Source organism: Dasypus novemcinctus, chromosome 21 (assembly GCF_030445035.2).
Source record: "Dasypus novemcinctus isolate mDasNov1 chromosome 21, mDasNov1.1.hap2, whole genome shotgun sequence".
NCBI lineage: Eukaryota > Metazoa > Chordata > Mammalia > Cingulata > Dasypodidae > Dasypus > Dasypus novemcinctus.
The window spans coordinates 66,953,230-66,976,382 of NC_080693.1; the positions used below are offsets into that span (position 1 = coordinate 66,953,230).

Genomic DNA, 23,153 nt, shown 5'->3' on the forward strand with positions numbered 1-23,153 from the left:
TTACCCAGACCTTGACCCGGAAATTATGGAAGGTAGGGAAGAAGTCTGTGAAGGTTGTTGCCTCTGTATCTGAAGTTACTGGAGTTCAGCATGGCCAACAGTTGGGTGGAAAAACTGGACACTAAGTAAAGGAGAGTAAGAACAAACTGGAATCTACAGAGACAAACTGGAACCCCTATCTAGCTCTCCCCACTTCCAGTGCCAACAAAGGGTGACCTGCAGAAGAAGCTGGCACCCTTTGCTATGGAACTGCACATGGCTGCCATGGCTGACCCAGGATTCAAAGACACCAAAGAGAAAGATCTGGTAGGAATTAGAGAAGCTGCAAGTGTAGCTGCCCCATACCAACAAAGGTGAACTAATAGATAGGTAATGACAACACAAGCAAGTTGTGCCAGCTGCTGTCTCATTTCTGCTTTCCCAATATCATGCCCATTCCTCTTTGGCTAACCTACTCCAAAAACTTAATAGGGAATGGAATTCTTGAAAATGCATTTTCAACTGTAGCTATGTTGCTGTAGTACAAAACCAGCACAGTTGTTAAAGATACTACTAATAATATTATGTAGGCAATTTTTTTATATAATGCACCTTTTTTCATGTTCCCACACTGTCTCTTTCCTAAGGGGGGAACGTTCATGTAAATAACCTGGACAATACTCAAGAAAATTTGGGACTCAAGCTCACAGAAGAGGAACTTGTAAAGCTGTCAGAAAACCTACAAGTTGATGGTAAGCACTGCAGATATACTCAGGGTATCTTTTTATCTTTGCCTTATATATGATAATTTTGAAAAATAAATTTAATTGGTGAAAAATACATGTTAGGAAGGTTGGACAAGATCCCAATATTAAAGTAAGAATAAATATTAGATATTCATTTCAATTAATCTAAAATTGGTATCATCTCTCCCTATGTATACCAAGAATTGCTGAGGTTGCTGTCAGGACCTCTAGCAGATCAAGATTAGTAAAAAAGCAAAATAATAGGGATATAAAAAGGCAACAGAGCCATTCTCCTGACAATTCCTCTGTCTACTGAATTCACTCTAAAGTGAATTCAAAGACTCTTATTATAGTTCACAAGACCTTCAAACCTCATCTACCTCCATGATATAACCTCTTCTTTCATTTTTGTCCCCTCATGCCATATTGACTACTTGTAGTTCCACATATATAACATGCTGTCCCTTAGACTTTTTCTCTTTTCCAACCTCTTCTCTATGTATTTCCCTTCCTTCTACTCTGGTCAACCCCTACGTACACATTAATATAGTTTATGCATTACCTCCTGCATGAAGCATTCTTTGAATACATCAGGCTAGCTTAGTGGTCCATATCTCAGCTGTGTGTAGGTACACTAGGCAAAGCTTTCAGAACACCTGGAAAACACCAATGCTATCTTCAACTATAGTGTACAATGGCTTCCAAAACACTTAACTGGTTCAGATCCAATGTATAAGAGACCTTCCTTTAATTGACATCATCTCAATTCCCTGAGAACCAGCAATTTAATAAATAATCTCAGGTAAAATTAACATGTAAGGTATTTATATGGGATTTTTTTCCCATAAAATATGTGTCTTGAGTGTGTTTTCTAAACTTGTGACTTTATCCTCATTGAGCCTTTTCTTGTAGCTAAAGGAAATGTTGATCTGAAAGAGGTGATGGATGGAGTAAAAGCTACCACAGGTAAATGATAAATTATAAATCTAAGATTTTACTGTCTACAATAATTATATTTTACCATTATCCCCTCATTGCCACATTAATTATGTTACCTACCTACTTGCGAATTAAATGCTTATAATCAAATACTAACATTTCACTTATTTTCTGGTGTATTTTTCATTTATATACTTTGCTTTTTTTTCTTTTTAGAACAGCCAGAAGCTATATTAGTTAAAATAAAGATGAAGTAAAGCTTTGGTAAAGACCCCTGATAACTTATAAAGATGAGACTAACATCTTACATTAGTTGATAGTATTATTTGAATAAGTCATTCACTATATTCTAACTGAATAGAGAGATACATAATGCTGATTTCACTGAGTGCAGCATTTTCTTGCCACTGTCATTACGAGTGTGCCTTCTTGTATTAGCATTTAGAGATGAAATTTTTTTCTAGAAATGTCAGAGTTGGTATACTTGGAGAGGTCTCATTGACCCCTGCTCTTCATCTAGCACAGACTCATTCTGCCTAGCTACAAGTAATTATATTTGTCACTACTGTCCTATCTCTTATATAGTGATTACAAATTTATACATTTTTAGTCTATTTTCCTTTAGCAGATGAATCTCTGTTGGGTATGAACTGATATTTAATTGTGGTTTTGATTTGTATTTCCCTGATGGCTAATGATGTGAAGCATCTTTTCACATGCATATTGTCTATTTCTATATCTTCTTTGGGAAAACATCTATTTATATCCTATGTTCATTTTTTATTGTATTGTCTTTTTATTATTAAGTTGTAGAAGTTTTTAAATATATTCTAGATATAAGTCCCTTATCAGATAAATGATTTGCAAAAATTTTCGCCCATTCTGTGATTTTTTTCACTTTCTTGATGGTATCCTTTAATACACAAAAGTTTTAATTTTTTGGTCAGCTTAACTTTGTGTTGTTGTTGTTATTTGTGCTTTGGGTATCATACCTAAAAAAACAAAACACAAAAAATATTGCTTTATTAAGTTCCTGAAAGTTACACTTAATGTTTTCTTCTGAGAGACTACAGTTCTAATTCTCACATAAGGCATTTAATCCATTTTTTTCTATACCACCCCCTTCCCACCATGGCTTTTTGCATGCTGTCTGTCTGCTCTCTGTGTCCATTCGCTGTGTGTTCTTCTGTGTCTGTATTTTATTCATTTTTATTTCCCCTCCCCCCTTGTGGCTTGCTTGCTGTCTGCTCTGTGTCCAATTCCCATGCGCTCCTCTGTTGTTTGCTTGTCTCCCTTTTTTTGTTGTTGCATCACCTTGCTGAGTTGGCTCTCCATGGTACCTGTGGGTCAGGCAGTGCTCTGCAGCATGTGGATGAGCCTGCCTTCACAAGCAGGCCCTGGGACGCGAACCCAGGGCCTCCCATATGGCAGACAGGAGCACAACTGATTGAGCCATAGCCACTTCCCCATTTAATCCATCTTGAGTTCATTTTGTAGATGGTATTAGTGATCCAAAACAATGAATATTCTTTTGCATCTGGCTATCCAGATGTCCCTGCACCATTTTGCTGAAAAACTATACTTTCCCCATTAAGTTGTTTTGACACTCTTGTCAATCAATTGAGGGAGACTTCTGAGAAGATGGCAGACTACAAAGACACAGGACTTTCCTCCAGAAAAATAGCTAGAGGATAGGCTGGAACAGCCTAGAAAAAGATCTTCTAGGGTTCAGGTCACCAGGTGAAGGCTGGACACCACCCAGAAGAGAAAGGAGCAAAGGAGGGAAATCATGACAAACAAACTATAAGTTGAAATCAGCAGCTGCTGCTGCCAGCACCCTCACCTACACCAAAGATACTTCAGAATTCTTAGGCCTCTGAGCCTGCAGCTAAAGATAGAAGGGGCTCCAGGGACCTACCACCCCAGGAAAGGGAAGAGAGAGGGGCACAGCCTAAGGCTCACTCAGCTTGTGAGTCACAAATTTGGTCTTCTTTGTCCCAGGAGCCCTTCCAGGCCAGGTGGAGCCACCCCATTATTTGCCTTGGGAGCCAGCAAGGGGCTAAATGACCCTCCCAATCTCCTTCTCTACTAACCAGGACTGACTGTTGAGGACTCAGAGGGGAGTGGAAATATTTCCTACCTGGGAAAAGGAGCTGCCAGGGAAGGCTGGAGAACTGTCTCTGAGAAAATTTGAATTACAAGGCTGGCTCTTAGCCTCCAGGCAGGTAGCTCTATCACACTGATCCAGTCTGGGTTGTAATAAATATGCTCCAACCATGCACTGAACTAGAGCTGCCAAAGAGTGCCATCTGCTGATAAACAAAGGAAGTACATGTGAGAAAATTAAAATTAAGAGGTTTTTTCCGGCCTTTATAGCTTCCCTCCCCAAAGCCCTAGGAAGAGGATCTGCAACCAATTACTGGATCCGGAGCACAGTTTTGAACAACTAGCAAGGATAATCCTAACAATCCAAGTCAAACCAAGAATCAAAGAGCAGTGGTAACACATAACCTCCCACCACTAAATCCTTACAGAAAAGAAAGAAATTGAGCATCTGACTAAACTACATCCTAATCAGATGCCTAGACATCAGCAAAAAATTACAAGCCATACTAAGAAAATGGAAGACATGGCCCAAGAAAAAGAATATATCAAAGCCCCAGAAGAGACACAGGATTTGAGAGAATTAGTGAAATGAGCACAAATTTCCAAAATCAAATTAATGAACTGAAAGACAATATGACTAAAGAGATAAATTACATCAAAAAGACATTGAGCAAGTGCAAAAAAAATTTGAAATCCGGAACAGAAAAGTAACAGAACTCATGGGAATGAAAGACACAATAGGTGAGATCAAAAATACATTAGATGGAACAGCAACAATCCTCCAAGTGCAATATCAAAGACCAACAAAATGGATGGTCCAATGATGAACCCTTGATACTGATGGCTCTGATTATGATCCTGTGTGCCTTAAATATGAACTAGACCTAGAGCTGCGGGGTGCCTAAGAGATACCTCCTGAGAGCCTCCATGTTGCTGAAATGTGGCCATTCTCTAAGCCAAACTCAGCATGTAGATGCATTGTCTTCCCCCTCAGCGTGGGACATGACTCCTGGGGATGAGCCTCCCTAGTACCGAGGGATTACTACCAAGCACCAGCTGATGATGTAACTAGAAAAAGACCTTGGGGAAGCAGACTTGGCCCAATGGATAGGGCATCTGCCTACCACATGGGAGGTCTGTGGTTCAAACCCCAGGCCTCCTTGACCGGTGTGGGGCTGGCCCATGTGCAGGGCTAATGCATGCAAGGAGTGCCCTGCCACACAGGGGTGTCCCCCGCATAGGGTAGTCCCATGTGCAAGAAGTGCACCGTGTAAGGAGAGCCGCCCAGTGCAAAACAAAGTGCCTGCCCAGGAATGGCACCACGCACACAGAGAGCTGACACAACAAGATGATGCAACAAAAAGAAATAGAGTCCTGGTGCTGCTGATAAGGATAGAAGCAGTCACAGAAGAGCACATAGCGAATGGACACAAGAGCAGACAACTGGGGTTGGGGGAGAGAGAAATTAAAAAAAATAAATCTTTGGGAAAAAAAAGAAAAGAAAAAGACCTTGAATAAAGGGGTCAACTCAGACTGGCAGAATGTCTCAGCCTACATGTAATATCAGGTGTTAAAAACTGCTTTTTGACTTTGGATAAAAGGGGGGAATGGAAAGGACAAGTGAGTTTATATGGCTATGAGTCTAGAAAAAAGAGTTGGGAGGTCATCAGAGGGGTGATGCTTATGCACACCTCAGCAGGGTACCAGAGACAGCCAAGGTAGATGGAATCCCAGGTGCTGGTTCTCCTGAGGGCTGCAGAGACCCACAGGTTCTATGGTCATGGCAGATGGCTCTGGAGTTCAGAGCCATGTCAGTTGGCCCTACTTTGGAGTTTGTGTTCCTGGGTGTGATGGAGTTGGACTCAGATATGACCATTCTACACATGTCTCTTCTGTTACTTTTACTGGACCTGTAGTTGGCATTTGGGTTGGTGTATACTCAGGAGACCTGAATCTCTGGACTGTCCATGTGATGGCCAGGCCCTGGGCCTCAGCAGACTTGCAGCTCCAACCTCTGGTTTGTTGGACTTACCCTGGCCAGCTGACAGGGAGGTGAAGAGGGTCAACCACCACACCAGGTAGCCAAGAGTGCCTACAACTGAAAGCAGAATTGCATCTATCATTCATGTGGGATCTAAGCTCCCTCTTGATGTAGAGGGGGACTGGACATAACCATCCCAGGGTCCACAGGATAAAGGAATAGTGTATGGATTAGAGTGGACTTACTGGTGTTCTGCTGGGAAACTATTGTGATTAGTAAAGGAAGAAATTGTAGTAGTGATGTGGAGAGGGTGGTCACAGTGGCTGCTGATGGTAGGGAGACAGAAGAAGAGATACGGTGTGGGGGTATTTTCAGGATTTGGAGTTGTCCTGGGTGGTACTGCAGGGATGGATGCTGGATGTTGTGTGTCCTGTCATGGCCCACTGGGTGGACTGGGGGAGAGTGTGGACTACAATGTGGACCACTGTCCATGTGGTGCAGTGGTACTCCAGAATGTATTCACCAGGTGCAGTGGATGTGCCATGATGATGGAAGAGGTTGTTGATGTGGGAGGGTGGGGTGGGTGGAGTGGAGGGTATATGGGGACCTCATATTTTTTAAATGTAACATTTAAAAGAAAATAAAGAAGAAAAAAACATCAAAGGCATATAAGAGCAGACTCAAAATGATAGAAGAAAGAAAAAGTGATACTGAAGAAAAACAACTGAAACTGAGAGAAAAGAACACAGAGAGAAAAGAATGGAAAAAATTGAGCAGGGGCTCAGAGCATTGAATGAGAACATGAAATGCAACAACATATGTGTCATGGGATTTCCAGAAGGAGAAGAGAAGGGAAAAGGGGCAGAAACAGTATTTGAGGAAATAATAGCTGAAAATTTCCCAACTCTCATGAAAGAAATAAACTTAAATGTCCAAGAAGCACACCGTACCCCAATCAGAATAAATTCTGAGTAGACCTATTCCAAGACACATATTACTCAAAATATCAAATGTCAAAGGTAAAGAGAAAATTCTCAGAGCAGCAAGGGAAAAGTAAACCATCACACAAGGGGTGCCCAGTAAGATTTAGTTCAGATTTCTCTTAGGAAACCATAGAGGAGAGAAGACAGTGGTAAGATACAATTAAGATACTGAAAGAGAAAAACTGCCAACCAAGAATTCTTTATCCAGCAAAATTTTCCTTCAAAATGAAAGTGAGTATAAAATATTCACAAACAGAAAGTAAGAGAGTTTGCAAAAAAGAATCCACCTTTGCAGGAAATATTAAAGGAAGCCTTAGAACCTGAAAGAAAAAGACAGGAGAGATAGGCTTGAAGGAGAGTTTAGAAGAAAGAATAGCAGAAAGGAAAACAGAAAGAGCAAAAAGACAGACAAAAATAGGATAGGACATATGAAAACCAAAGAATAAAATGGTGGAAGTAAAAGAATGCATTTGGAGTAATATCATTGAATGTGAATGGATTAACTCCCCTATCAAAAGGTAAAAGCTGACAGTATGGATTTAAAAAAAAAAAACCATAAGCCATCCATATGTTGCTTACAAGACTTACCTTAGACCTAGGTATACAAACTGGCTAAAACAAAGGTTGGAAAAAGATACTCCATGCAAAGAGTAATCAAAAAAGAGCAGAGATAGCTATACTAATATTAGACAAAACAGATTTTAAGTGCAAAAAATTATGAGATATACAGCTAAGATGGAGTTGAAGAAGGACAACCACCACACCATGGAGCCTAGAGTGATTACAACTGAAAATGGGAGGATTGCATCCAGCATCCAGGTGGAATCTGAGCCTCCTCTTGACATAGAGGTGCAATGGACACAACCAATCCAATGTCCACATAGAAGAGGTGGCATTGGATTGGGAAAAGTGGACATAATGGACAAAGGGTATGGGGAAAGGCAGGAAGAGATGAGAGGTGGAGGCATCTTCGGGACATGGAGCGGCCCTGGATGGTGCTTCAGAGGTAATCACCGAACATTGTAAATCCTCACAGGGCCCACTTGATGGAATAGAGGAGAGTATGGGCCATGATGTGAACCAATGTATATGAGGTGCAGAGGTGCCCAAAGATGTACTTACCAAATCCAATGGATGTGTCATGATGATGGGAACGAGTGTTGTTGGGGGGGGGGGAGAGGGGGGGTGGGGGGGTGGGGTTGAATGGGACCTCACATATATATTTTTAATGTAATATTATTACAAAGTCAATAAAAAATAAAAAAATTAAAAAAAAAAATTATGAGATATAGAAGGCCATTATATATTAATAAAAGGGACAATCCACCCGGAAGATATAACAGTCATAAATATCTGTACATCTAACTAGGGTGTCCCAAAATACATGAGACAAACTTTGGCAAACTGAAGGGAGAAATAAACATTTCTACAATAGTTGTTGGAGACTTCAACACCCCACTCACATCACTAGACAGAAAAACTAGACAGAAGATTAACAAGGAAACAGAGAACCTGAACAATGTGATAAATGAGTTAGACCTAATAGACATATACAGAACACTGCATCCAAACTCAACTAGTTTTACATTCTTCTCAAGTGTCCATGGATCTTTCTCCAGAATAGACCACTTATTTCTGCACAATATTTATTGAGAGCTCTCAATAAATATAAAAAGATTTAAATTATACAAAGCACCTTCTCAGATCATAATGAAATGAAACTGGAAATCAATAATAGGAAAAAAGTAAATTCACAAATGTGTGGAGGCTGAACAAAACTCCTAAATAATCAGTGGGTCAAAGAAGAAATTGCAAGTGAAATCAGTAAATATATTGAGACAAATGAAAATGAAAACACAACTTATCAAAACTTATGCGATACAGGGAAAACAGTCTTTGAGAGAGAAATTTATAGCCCTAAATGCCTTTATTAAAAAAAGGTGAAAGAACTAAACTCAAATGTTTAACCGAACAACTGGAGAAACTAGAAAAAGAACAGCAAACCAATCCCAAAGCAAGCAGAAGGAAAGAAATAATGAAGACCAGAGCAGAAATAAATGAAATTGAGAAAGAAAGAAAAAAAAAAAAAAACAGTAGAGAAAATCAACAAAACCAAAAGCTGGTTCTTTGAGAAGTCAATAAAATTGGCAAACCCCTAGCTAGACTAACAAAGAAAAAAAGAGAATATGCAAATAAATACAATCAGAAATGAAAGGGGAGAGTTATGACTGACCACACAGAAATAAAAAGGATCATAAGAGAATATTATGAGAAACTGTATGTTAACAAACTAGACAACCTGGATAAAATGGACAAATTCCTAGAAATACACAAACAACATACATTGACACTACAAGAAATACAAGAACTTAACAAACCAGTTACATTTAAAGATATTGAATCTGTCATCAAAAATCTCCCAACAAAGAAAATTTCAGGACCAAATGGCTTCACAGGTGAATGCTACCAAGCATTTTGCAAAGAATTAACTACAATCCTGTTTAAACTCTTCCAAAAAATTGAAGAGGAAAAATTACCCAACCTATTTTATGAAGCCAACATCACCCTAATACGAAAGCCAGATAAAGTTATTACAAGAAAAAAAAAATTACAGACCAATCTCTCTAATGAACATAGATGCAAAAATTCTCAACAAAATACTTGCAAATTGAATCCAACAGCATTTCAAAAGATTTACACATCACAACCAAGTGAAATTTATTCCTGGCATGCAAGGCTGCCAGGAATAAACAAACTTAAGGAAAATATCACATGATCATCTCAATTGATGCAAAAAAGGCATTTGATAAAATCCAGCATCCTTTTTGATAAATAAAAAGCTTCAAAAGATAGGAATAGAAGGAAAATTCCTCACTCACAGCCAATGTCATACTCAATGGAGAAAGTTTGAAAGCTTTCCCTCTAAGATCCAGAACAATACAAGGATGCCTACGGTTACCAATGTTACTCAATATTGTACTAGAAATTCTAGCTAGGGCAATTAGACACACACAAAAAATTGAAGGCATCCAGATAGGAAAAGAGGAAGTAAACTCACTATTTACAGATGGCATGATCTTGTATTTAGAAATTTCTGAAGTATCCATAACAAAGCTACTTGAGCTAATAAATGAGTTCAGCAGAGTGGCAGGATACAAGATCAACACGGAAAAATCATTATGTTTTTGTACACTAGTACTGAACAATCTGAGTTGGAAATCAGGGGGAAAATTCCATTTTCAATAGCAACAAAAAGACTCAAATACCTAGGAATTAATTTAACCAAAGAAGAACAGGAACTATATGCAAATGTTAAAGCAATGCTAAAAGAAATTTTAAAAGACCTAAACAAATGGAAAGATTTTTGTGTTCATGGATTGGAAGAATAAATACCGTGAAAATGTCCATCTTACCCAAACTGATTTATAGATTCAATGCAATACCAATCAAAATTCCAACAGTCAAAGAAAAAAAAATTCCAACAGTCTAGTTTATCAGAAAATACAATTGCCAAATTCATTTGGAAGGGAAAGTACACCCAAACAGCCAAAAGCATTCTAAAAAAGAGCAACATGGGAGAATTTCACTGCCTGACCTTGAAACATATTACAGACCTACAGTGGTCGAAACAGCATGGTACTGGCATAAAGACAGAACCATTGATCGGTGGAACAGAATTGAGAATCCAGAAATAAAGGGTTACCTATATGGTCACCTGGTTTTTGATAAACCTACCAAGTCCTCATTAATGGGAAAGACAGTCTCTTCAACAAATGGTGCTGGGAGAACTAGATCTCTATAACCAAAAGAATGAAAGAGGACCCCTATCTCATTTCATATACAAGAGCCAACTCAAAATGGATCAAAGATCTGAATATAAAATCCAGGACCATAAAACTACCAGAAGAAAATATAGGGAATTATCTTTAAGACCTTATAGTAGGTGATGGTTTCTAGAACCTTACACCCAAAGCACACATAACAAAAGAAAATATAGACAAATGGGATCTCCTCAAAATTAAATACTTTTGCACCTCACAGGACTTTATTAAAAGGGTGAAAAGGCAGCCAACACAATGGGAGAAAATATTTGGAAATCACATTTCCCGTAAGGGTTTAATATCCAACATATATAAAGAGATGTTACAACTGAACAATAAAAAGACAAATGACCCAATCAAAAAATGGACAAAAGACTTGAATAGAAATTTGTCCAAAGAAGAAATACAAATGGCAAAAAAACTCATGGAAAAATGTTCAACATCATTAATGATTAGGGAAAATAAAAACTATAATGAGGTATCATTTCACACCTATCAGAATGGCCACTATTAAAAAGACAGAGATAGGGAAGCAGTTGTGACTCAACTGATAGAGCATCTGCCTACCATATGGAGGGTCCAGGGTACTATACCCAAGGCCTCCTGACCCATGTGGTGAGCTGGCCCACACGCTATACTGCCGCACGCAAGGAATGCTGCGCCACGCAGGGGTGTCCCCCGCATAGGGGAGCCCCATGTGCAAGGAGTGTGCCCCACAAGGAGAGCCACCCTGCATGACAAAAGTGCAACCCACCCAGGAGTGGCACTGTACACATGGAGAGCTGACGCAGCAAGAAGACACAACAAAAAAGTAACACAGTTTCGCGGTCCCGCATGACAAGAATGCAAGTGGACACAGAAGAACACACAACGAATGGACACAAAGAGCGGACAATGTGGAGGAAGGGGAGAGAAATAAATAAAATAAATCTTTAAAAAAATAAGGCAGAGAACTATAAGTGTTGGAGAGGATGTGGAGAGATAAGAACACTTATTCACTGTTGGTGGGAATGCAGAATGGTACAGACACTGTGGAGAACTGTTTGGCAGTTCCTAAAGAAGCTGAATATAGACTTGCAACATAACCCTGCAATACCACTACTGGGTATGTACCCACAAGAACTGAGAGAGTGACATGAACAGACATGTGCACACCAATATTCATAGCAGCATTATTCATGATTGCCAAAAGCTGGAAACAATTCAGGGGTCCATCAACCGATGAATGGATAAACAAACTGTGGTGTATTCAGATGATGGAATATTATGCAGATGTAAGAAGAAATGAAGTCATAAAGCATATAACAACATGGATTAACCTGGAGGACATTATGTTGAGCCAAGCAAGCCAGACACAAAAGGACAAATACTGTATGATTGCATTACTATGAACCAAATATATTGTGTAACATATCATATGATTAAAAAAATGTTATATGTATCCAATACATTTAATTGAGAAATGTATGTTTTTATTCAACTGTGTTTTCTTTTTTCTTTTTAAATTATTGTTTATATTTTCAATTATTAAAGGTACAAAATAAAGTTTAAAAAAATCAATTGAGGGAGTAGATGTGACTCAAGCAACTGAGCACCATCCTCCCACATGGGAGGTTTTGGGTTTGCTTCCTGGTACCTCCTGAAAAAACACTGATATGGAGAGACAGTGGCCACAGGAGTTCCTGAAGGCAGGAAAAGGGAAAAAAAAAGGTGTGAAATGGGGGCATTTTGAGGTCTTAGAGTTGTCCTGACTGATATTGCAGGGACAGATGCAGGACATTATATATCCTGCCATAACCCACTGAATGGCCTGGGAGAGAGTGTAAACTACAATGTAAACTATAATCCATGCTGTATAGCAGTGCTCCAAAATGTATTCATCAAATGCAATTAATGTACCACACTAATGAAAGAAGTTGTTGAGGTTAGAGGAGTTGGGATGTGGGGAGTGGGGTATATGGGAACCTCATATTTTTTAATGTAACATTTTGTGTGATCTATGTATCTTTTTTTAAAAAAGATAATTTAAAAAAAAACGCAAGCAAAACAAATGAAAAACCAACTCAGGAAAGCTGATATGGCCCAATGTTTGAGCACTGGTTTCCCTTATATGAGGTTCTTGGTTCAATCCCCAGCCCTGGTATATAAAAAATAAAAATTAAAAAAATTTTAAAAATTAATTGATCAACTTCTGAGGAAGATGGAGAAGGGAGCTCTGGGACTCAGTCCTTCTCCCAAAACAACTACTAAACAGGCAGGAGCTATGTGAAACAATTATTTTGAAGTTATAGGAGCCAGAAGAACACAGTAGAGTATCCATTTAAAAAAACAGGAGGAAGAGGGCTAGTAAATTATGATAAAGAACTGTAAATTGCTCTCTCAGCACAGAGGCTACCCATGCCCATCCCCCACCCTTGCAGCAGGCTGCCATGAGGTCCAGTACATGGCTAGATTCCAGTAACAGAAAAGGATGCAAAAATTCCACTTCCCCAAGAACATGGGGATGGTTGCAGCTGATCACTGACCATGGCTTTTGATTAGCAAATTCTGATTGCTGGGTCCAGCTCTGAGCACAGCCATTGTTTCAACCTTCCTGGGACAGAGGCTGCAGCAGCCATTGCTTCAACCCTTCTTTCACAGAAGCAAAGGTGGTAGAGATTTAAAGACACAGGACTTCCTTAGGGCTGCAAGGGAAAGTTAGCTGAAAGCTTCAATTATTGGGCAGGCCAGGAAAGCTCAACTTTAGGAAGCTACCAGAAGTTTTCTACACGTTTACCAACCTCCTCCACAAGACACTTTGGAGCAGATCTGCACAACCTTCATGGCTTCCTGATCCTGTTTTGGCTGGGAAAGTCCTCCCCAGGGTGACCTTCCTCCCAGAACTTGCCCTCCAGGCAAAAGCAGTGTGAGATAATGAAAGGAGAGTAAAATCCAATAGAGTGGGACAGCCTGGGACAAAGGTCTGCCAGTTTGAGATACCTGGGGAAGGAAGGATTTTCCCCTGGGAAACAGAGGCAAACTCCAAAACATCTAACAAACAAGAAGGGGAGCACCACGCGCAAGGAGTGCGCCCCATAAGGAGAGCTGCCCAGCATGAAAGAAAGTTCAGCCTGCCCAAGAATGGCGCTGCACACACGGAGAGCTGACACAACAAGATGACGCAAAAAAAAGAGTCCAGAAAAAGATAGAGGCCCAGGAAGACAGGGAAGACCATGCACAGTGCCTTTGCCTTAGGCAGACCTTCCTGATACGAGGACCAAAGCTCAGGAAAATCTGTCTTATCACCAGCAGGTTACAAAACAGACAGTCATCCCAGGGACTAAATCAAAGAGCTAACATTTTAAAATAATAAAATGTACAGGGTGCAAAAAGAATACAAGACAAAGAAATAGGAAATGATGGCCCATCCAAGGAAGAGGATGAAAATATAGAAAACACTGCCAAAGAAGATGAAAATGTGGACATACCAAACATACCAAACAACGCCTTCTTTAAAAATGATCTTAAAGCTTAAGGAGTTGAAGGAAAGTACAGAGAAAGGACTACAGGATATCAGGGAAGCAATGAATGAACAATAAAAGTCTAAAGAGATAAAAATTATAAAACAGAACCAAACAGAACTACTGGAGCTGAAGACCACAATAACAAATAAAAATGCTCAGGAGGGTTTCAAGAGCAGAATGTAAGCGGCAGAAGAAAGAATCAATGATCTTGAATTCAAGACACTTGAAATGAGTCAGGCTGAAGAGCAGAAAGAAAAAAATACAATACTGAAAGTGAAAATAGCCTAAGATAGCTATGGGACACCATCATGCACATTAGTATACATGTTATGGGAGTCCCAGAAGGAGAATAAAGAGAGAAAGGGACAGAAGGAATAGCCAAAGAAATAATGACAGAGAAATCCCCAAACTTAGCAAAAGACATGAATGTGCACATCAAGAAGCTCAGAGAACACCAAACAGAATGAACATGAAGAAAAATATACCATCAAACGCAAAGACAAGGAGAGAGTTCTGAAAGTTGCAAGAGTAAAGCAACAAGTTACATATGGAATCCCAATAAGATTGAGTGCCAGTTTCTCATCAGAAACCATAGAAAGCAAAAAGGTAGTGGGTTAAAATACTTAAAGTGCTGAAGGAAAACAACTGCTAGCCAAGAATATTATATCTGGCGAGTTCTTCAGACTGAAACAAAAGGACACCAGAGAGTAGTTCAAAACAACATAAAGAAATAAACAACTGTGGTAAAGTTAACCATTTGGGTAATTATAAGTACCAGAATTAGCTGTATTGTTTGATATGTGTATTAGTCAGCCAAAGGGGTGCTGATGCAAAATACCAGAAATCTGTTGGCTTTTATAAAGGGCATTTATTTAAAGTAGAAGTTTAGAGTCACAAGGCCATAAAGTGTGTTACTTCCCTCACCAAAGTCTGTTGCCATGTATTAGAGCAAGATGGCTGCCAGTCTCTTGTGAGAGTTCAGCCTTCCTCTTTCTCCTAAGGCTCCGTGGTCCCAGCTCCTTCCTTTCTCAGCTGTAGATTAGCATAAGGTTTGTCTCTATTCCAGGGGCTCATTTCTCTCCAGGCTCAGCTACTCTGCTCTTTCCACAAGGCCAGCTGTAAACTATCAGGTGAATGGCTCACCTCTCTTCCCAGGCTTCTGCCATGTCTACTGGACCCTTCTCTCTTTCCTCATGTATCTTCTTCTCTGCGTGTTTACATTCTGGGGCTCCAGCATAAAAAAAAAACTTCAACTCTCTCCTCTGCCATGTTGTTTTCTCTGTGAGTCTCTGCCCATCAAGGGTGCAAGGACTCAATGTACTACTGATGAGGCCCAATCAAAACCCTAATTTTAATTTAATTAGTAAAAGTGAAACCTCTGCAGTTAATGCAATCTAATATGCCCAGAGGAACAGACCAGTTTACAAACATAATCCAATATTTATTTTTGGAATTCTAAACAATTTCAAACTGCTACACTCCACCCTCTGAATTCCAAAAAGACATTACAATATTCAAAGAAACCTTAAATCAGTAAAATGCTAAGTACAAAATCATATCACAATCAGTTTAAAGAAATACAGTTTGTTTTGGGACAAAGTCCAGTCTGGCTGTAGACCTCTGAAACTTACAAAAACATTTATCTGCTTCCAAAATACAAAAGGACAGACAAAAGATAAACATTTGCATTACCATAAGGAGGAATTGGGAGGGAAACATGAATCATGGGCCCAGAACAGTTCCATAAACCTGCAGAGAATACTTGATTACATTTCAAAGTCTTGAGACATTCTCAAGATGATGGTTTCTTCTTCCTGGGGCCTCATGAGGACCCACCCTTTCCACAGGTTTACCCAAAGGCCATTTTCTTGGTCCCACCCTCATCAAGCATCTCATCAAACTTCTCTAATGAAGGGGGGAAAATCAATTGATCATGAATGTGAGGGTTTATTTCTGTATTTTCAGTTATATTCCATTGATCTATATAACTATCTTTATGGATGTCCCCCACTGTTTTGATTACTATAGCTTTGTAGTAAGTTTTAAAATCAGGGAGTGAGAGTCTCCAACTTTTGTCTCCTTTTCCAAGATGTTTTTGCCTATTTGGGGTCCATGCATTTCCATATGAATTTTAAGATCTACTCATCAATACTTGCAAAAAACATGATGGAATTTTAAATCAATTTGGGGTGTTTTGCCATCTTCCAATTCATGAACATGGGATGCCAACCCATTTATTTAGGGCTTCTTTCATTTCTTACTACAATGTCTTATTATTTTCAGAGTGTAAGATGTGCACTTCTTGCATTAAATTTATTCCCAAGTATTTTATTCTTTTGATGCTATTTTAAATGGCATTATTTTCTTAATTTCATTTTTTGGTTTTCTCATTGCTACTGTGTAGAAATGAAATTTTTAAATGTATATGGGTAAAAGATTTTTAAATGTTCTATTTCTGAAATTATTCAATTTATGCTATTTTGTGAATCTCATACTAATTTCACCATTACATGAATTATTGCTTTTTTTACAGCTGATGGAAAGGTATATCATAATAGGCTGCTGAAGGATATAAAGTCTTTCAAAGGTAAGTAAGAAAGCGTACTTTAAGGCATATTTTCTGAGTTTCCCAGACTTTGTATCATTCAGTTATAAATCTTAGTCCTATGTAATTTGTCACTTATGATTATTTCAGCTTAATAATCATCTTATCTGATATTTTTAAAGATAATTTTTATTTTATTTATCCCCCCCCTCGTTGTTTGTGCTCACTGTCTGCTCTCTGTATCCATTCACTGTGTGCTCTCTGTGTCTGATCATCTTCTCTTTAGGAGGCAACAGAAACCGAACTTGGGACCTTCTATGTGGGAGAGTAGCACTCAACCACTTGAGCCACCTCCTCTCCCTACTTTGTTGTCTCTCTCATTGTGTTTCCTCTTTGTGTCTCCTTGTTGCATGATCTTGTTGCATCAGCTCACCACACCAGCCTCTTGTGCCTGCCCATCAGGCCAACTCACTGTCTTGCTTGTCTTCTCCACTGGGAACCAAATCCAGGACCTTCCATGTGGTAGGCAGGAGCTCAATCACTTGAGCCACATCTATTTCCCTTATCTGCTATTATCATGCACTTTTTCTTGGCAGGAAGTTCAGTATATGCTTGGACTTTTTTCAACTTTTCTTTCTCAAAAGGAAAATCAAACCTAGCAAAACAAATTTTAAAATTGGCCGTTATTGAAGACTATTAGTCTGCTGCAAAGATAATGAATTTGGGAAGTCAGTCAACAAAATAACCCTAATTTTTGTGTAGAAATATCAAACTGATGGTCAACGATTCTACTTGTTTAAGGTCCTTAACAATATTTTGATCTTAGGCTTGTCATCAAGAGCAGATTAGAGGAAATACATTCTAATTATAACTTCTATAAGTGGACAGGTCTAATGGGGTTTCAGGCTTTTTGAAAATGTAATGATACAAAAGCATGAATATATTTAATCTTTTGTCTCTTTTGCTTTATTTCACTATGTGGTTATTAAAGCTAATAATAATACTCAAAATTGTGTTTTCTTTTTTTTTTTTTCCTGCTATTACATGACTTTTTAAAAATGTTGCTTTACTCTGAAGAGGGGAAGATTAAAAAGAGCAACCTCCCAAATAGTTTAAAAAATATGGGGGTCACACTCACAGAAGAGGAACTTGCTAACCTGTTAGGAAACCTACAAGTTGATGGTGAGCACTAGAGATATTCTTAGGGTATCTTTTTATCTTTTTCCTCTATGTGATACTCTTTAAAAATAATTATATATGGTACTAAATAAATATATTAAAGCTGAGAGAGGAGCCCAAATATTAAAATTAAAATAATTAATCTAAAATCAACATCATCTTTCCCTGTGGCTACCAAGAAATTATAGGAGGAGGGGATTTTGGCAGGATCATTTCCTGAGAAAACAAATTAGGAAAAAGTGTAGAGAAATCAACAGAAGCCATGTGTTTACCTGTCATTTGTTCCTGTGTCCCCTGTAATCTACTGCCCGCCCATTCCCCTCTATTAAGTCCACTATCCTCAAGCTAGCTAAACAGTAATCTTCTAGTTTTCAAATGCTAGGACATAAGTTAAGTCTTATTGTATGAGATATCTGTGGTGCCTTTGACAACAGTAATTCTTTCTTTTTGAATTCACTTATCTCAACTTCCATATGACCTACTCTCCTGGTTTTCATCATTCCTATCTGACTTTTCCGTCTTTGTTTTCTTCAACACTGTCTCTTCTTTCAATAACCTACTATTTAAAAAAGCTTAGATTCTCAGGGTTCCTTCATCAATCCAATATTCATTATACTTCTCTACATTCCTTCATAATATCAATATCCTTATGTAATAAAGGCTCCCAAATCAAATCAAATCTTCAGGCCAAACCTCTCCCATTAGACATCTGTATTTAGGTTTTATCATAGGAATATATATTTAAAATATTTTTAATTTTCCAAAGAGAATTTTCTTCCTTAATAATTAACTTCTACTTCTGCAGTCCTTATTACAGTATCATTAACCCAGGCATCTATCCCTACAACCTGGCTTGTACTTCTTTTCCTTTTTTAACTCTTTTTTTTTTTTTTTTGGTTCCTTATTCCTTTAAGAATACACTTGGTAATTTTTGAATCCTAAAGATTTATCAGATTCATCCCTGAACCTCAATATGTGATTTTAGTGTCTAATTTCAGACTCTTTTCATCTCCAGTTTAGAGATTACATGAGCATCCTAATTGACCTCTTATCCTACATTCGTATCTTTTTCAAATTTATTCTCTGTATAACTGGTAGAATGGTCCATCAAATTAAATTCTGACCATATCACTCCTTTGCTTAGAACCCTTCCTTTATCCCTCAACTCAGAAGATAAGCTCCAATATCCTTGTGATAATTTGCAAAATCCTCAACCCTTAATTACTTCTCTGTCCTCATACCTTTTCTCCTCATCTTGCATTTTCTCTTCCAACTATGCTAAATTGTACATACATAATATGCTTTCCATAGTCTTTTCCATTTTTCTTAGTGGTTCTCAAACTTGAATGTGTATCAGAATCATTGAGAAGACTTGTTAAACCACAGATTGCTAGGTTTCATCCCCTGAATTTCTAATTCAGCAGAGGTGGGGCTTGAGAATTTTCATTTTGAACAAGTTCCCAAGTGATGCTGATACAGCTGGTTCAGGGGCCACATTTTGAGTATCACTGTCTTATCTCCTCCATGTTAAGGATTTTTTCTCCTCGCTTTTCTTCTGACCAACTCTTATTAATTCTTTTACTGATCTCAGATATTATCCCTTCATAATGCCTTCATTAAATGTTCCAGGCTAGATTAGGGCCTCAGTCTGGGATCTGTGGCAGTACCAGAATATCTGACCAACACCAAGGAAATCTTCAACTACAGTTATGAAAAAGAAGAGCTTCCAAAATCCTGGAATAAGTATATTTTTTTATGGCCCAGAGTCCCTGGTCTCCAACAGACCTTCTTATTAATATGACATAAAGCCTTGAAATCTAGAAATTTAAAGAGCTAACAGCTAAAATTATGATGCTAGTGGAATTTAGCTGGACTTTGTTACACAATGTATATCATCTGTATTTGTTTTCAAAGCTAGTGCCACTGATTATGTATCCCTAGCAAATGGGAATGTTGATCTGCATAACATGATAGAAGGAGTGAAAGCCATTACAGGTGAGTACAAATCTAAGATTCTTATTGGCACAATAATTATATTTCACCCTTAACCCTAATGCCATGTTAATTCTGTTTCTTTACTGCTTATTATAAATTTTTTTAGAGTTGGACATTGTAGTACCATGTGTTAGTAATAAAATTTTAGTGTTATATCTTGAGAAAAAGATCCTTATTTTCTAGAGTAGTTCTCATAAATATCTTCTATTAGTACAATAAAGGTAAGATGAAGCTTTGTTAAAAATTCACATAATTTAACCCCTAACTTCCCCTGAACTTCTAGGGTCATGGAAATGGCCCACTCCTACTGACTAAAGGATAGGAGCTTCCTTCCTTTTCCAAAAACTGTGCAGAAGCCCCAACTGAGAGAGATGCTTTGACAGACAGTACTTGCCCTCCCCATTTCTCTTCCTTGCTACTAGACCTATAACTAGATTCAAGTTTCAGCATGGTCTGACTGAGGAAGTGCTGGCCCTGCTAAGAGGAGAAAGACATTATTCATGGAAGAAGCCACAATACCTGGGTAATTGTACTTGTGGGAACAAGGAGAGTATGCCTTTGAGAGGATCTTAAGGATGCTGAACGAGAGTGAACTTAGAATCTGAGGCTAGATGGATAGAATTTGTTGATATGAGAGCAACTCTTATGTCACTGTTCAGGTTTCAGTGCCCTGCCATAAGTATCTGGGACCAATCAAATATTCTGCTGAGATGGATCCTCTGATTTGAGCATTTCATTTTCTCCCTTCAACATATCAATAATACTCGGTAACAAACAACCAATTCCACAGTCATAATTACTATTTCCTTATATCCCTCAAATGCTAAAGGATATCTCCTAAGCCAGTGTAACCCCTTCCACCCACAGGTGAAAATCTCAGCAATGTTAACGATATAGTATTGTCGGGTTACCACCACACCATTTACTATCAATGGAATCTTTATTGCTATCTGTCCAGCAAGGCATATAACACCTTAGAATCTGTTTCCTAGAACCACTGCCAGTGCCAACAGTTTTAAGTCTGATTCCAAGAGTAGACCCTGACATTAGGCTTCATGTACAAGTAAATTATTACAGAAGTGTATTACAAAAGGGTGAAAAAAGTAAATCTCAGTCTCAAAGTCCTGTACATGATAGCTTCAGATTGATTCCACTGAAGGTCTCCATAAATTACACTTCAGACTTGTAGTAATTCAAGGCAAGGGAGTTAGGCTTGCATTAGTCACTTGCTGACCCAGTCACGCTTTCTTCATTTTCTGTTCTTGTGAACAAAGTAGTATTCAGTAGCACAAGGGCAGTGTTCGATACAAACATTACAAGTGCCACCTGTTGGGAGCAAAAGCTGGAGGGTGCTAAAAAATAGAAGGTAGGGATCTGAGGGAAGGGGAAATGCATGGAACACAAGAGCTACAAAAATTAAGAAATATCTAATTTTGCTCTTAATTCAAGTGAGAAATTTATGGATTACATTAGGGGAGTGTGACAAAAAATTGGAATGGTAGTGTACTAAAAGAAATTAATAAAAGGAGAAATCAGGGAAGCGGACTTGGCGCAGTGGTTATGGTGTCCGTCTACCACATGGAAGGTCCGCAGTTCAAACCCTGGTTCAAACCCTGGGCCTCCTTGACCTGTGTGGAGCTAGCACACGGTGCAGTGCTGTGCGCACAAGGAGTGTCGTGCCACGCAGGGGTGTACCCGCATAGGGGAGCCCCATGCACAAGGAGTGTGCCCTGAAAGGAGAGCCGCCCAGCACGAAAGAAAGTGCAGCCTGCCCAGGAATGGTGCTGCACACACGGAGAGCTGACACAACAAGATGGCGCAACAAAAAGAAACACACTGGTGTGGAGAAAGTGGCCATGGTGACTGCTGGGGGTAGGGAGTGGGAGGAAGAGATGTGATGTGGGGGCATTTTCAGGACTTGCAGTCATCCTGGGTGGTACTGCACGGACAGTTACCCAGACATTGTATGTCCTTCCATGGCCCACTTGGGTGGACTGTGGGAGAGTGTGGGTTATGATGTGGACCATTGACCATGAGGTGCAGCAGTGCTCAGAGATGTATTCACCAAATGCAATGAAATGTCTCATGGTGACTGAGAAGGTTGTTGTTATGGGGGAGGAGTGGGGTGAGGGGGGTGGGAGGTATATGGGGACCCCATATTTTTTGAATGTAACATTAAAAAAATAAAGACAAAAAAATGGAAAAAAGAAAAAAAAAACACAGATTCCCATGCCACTGACAACAACAGAAGCGGACAAAGAAGAACATGCAGCAAATGGACAGAACAGACAACTGGGGCAGGGCGGGGTGGGGCACAAAGGGTGGGGAAGATGAGAGAAATAAAGAAAAAAAAAGAGAAATCAGGGAAAAGAAAAAGGAAAAGAGGTGAATATGTTTCATATTAATAAAGTGCCCAATGTGCCATCTTGTGTGTAGATTTGCAACAATAATTTTCCCAATTTAATCTAAAATTTTTAATAACTTGAGGGCTAACTGGGCAAATTTTTAGGGCAAATCATTAAAAATTTGTCCTCTTTTGCAATCATAATGGACCTTCACATTATTATACTTGTGACTTGAATTGAGGCATTTCTTAAAGGTGACAGAAAGTTCAATCAGAATGCTAGTTCTTTATACTGACATAGCACAATCTCCAGGATCTATTGTTAAGTGACAAGAGCAAGATGAAGAGTCATCAATATATAGAATGCTACATTTTATATGAGGAAGAAGGGAAAATGAGTATACATATAAGACAGATATTTCCTTATTTTTGCAAAAGAACAAACTGAAGGCTAAATGAAAAAACTACCATTTAAAAATATTAAATATTACCTGTAGGGGGACTCAGGAAACATGATGAAAGAGATGGAAGCAAGACTTCTCTGAATACTTCTTATTTGGTCTTAACTTTTAAATGATGAAATATTTAAATATTCAAAGATAAAATTAAATATGTAAGAAAAACAAACCCTAAAATTAAAAATAAACAAATTCTGATTGTATATCATATTGGTAAAATAACCATATAGAGAAAATAGTTATTTCAAGATACTTTTTAAAAAATTTTTAATTTCTCCCTCTCATGGCTCCTTTGTGTATTTGTTCATTGTTTTTGCTCATTGTATGCACTCATTGTCTGCTAATTGTTTGTTTGTTGTTCTCATTGTCTGCTTGTTATCTGTTTGTTTTTTCTTTAGGGGGCACCAAGTACTGAACCCAGGACCTCCCATGTAGGAGGTGGGCCCTCAACAGCTTGAGCCACATCTGCTCCCTGCTCGTTTATTTTTGCTCATTGTCAGATCATTGTTTGCTTGTTGTCTTGCTTGTTATTTTTGCTCATTGCTCGTTGCTTTTGCTCATTGTCTGGTCATTG

At 38.6% G+C, this 23,153-nt stretch overlaps 1 protein-coding gene across 1 annotated transcript in view; it reads left to right on the plus strand.

Annotated features, from left to right (window-relative positions):
• Positions 1-23,153, plus strand: part of LOC131275137 (calcium-binding mitochondrial carrier protein SCaMC-2-like) — a 38,591-nt gene that overhangs the window by 11,663 nt on the left and 3,775 nt on the right. Inside the window, exons 7-10 of the mRNA XM_071210909.1 lie at positions 627-731; positions 1,638-1,691; positions 16,592-16,645; positions 19,697-19,777. Coding sequence (XP_071067010.1) covers positions 627-731; positions 1,638-1,691; positions 16,592-16,645; positions 19,697-19,777 — 294 coding nt within the window. The remainder of the gene's footprint in view (positions 1-626; positions 732-1,637; positions 1,692-16,591; positions 16,646-19,696; positions 19,778-23,153) is intronic.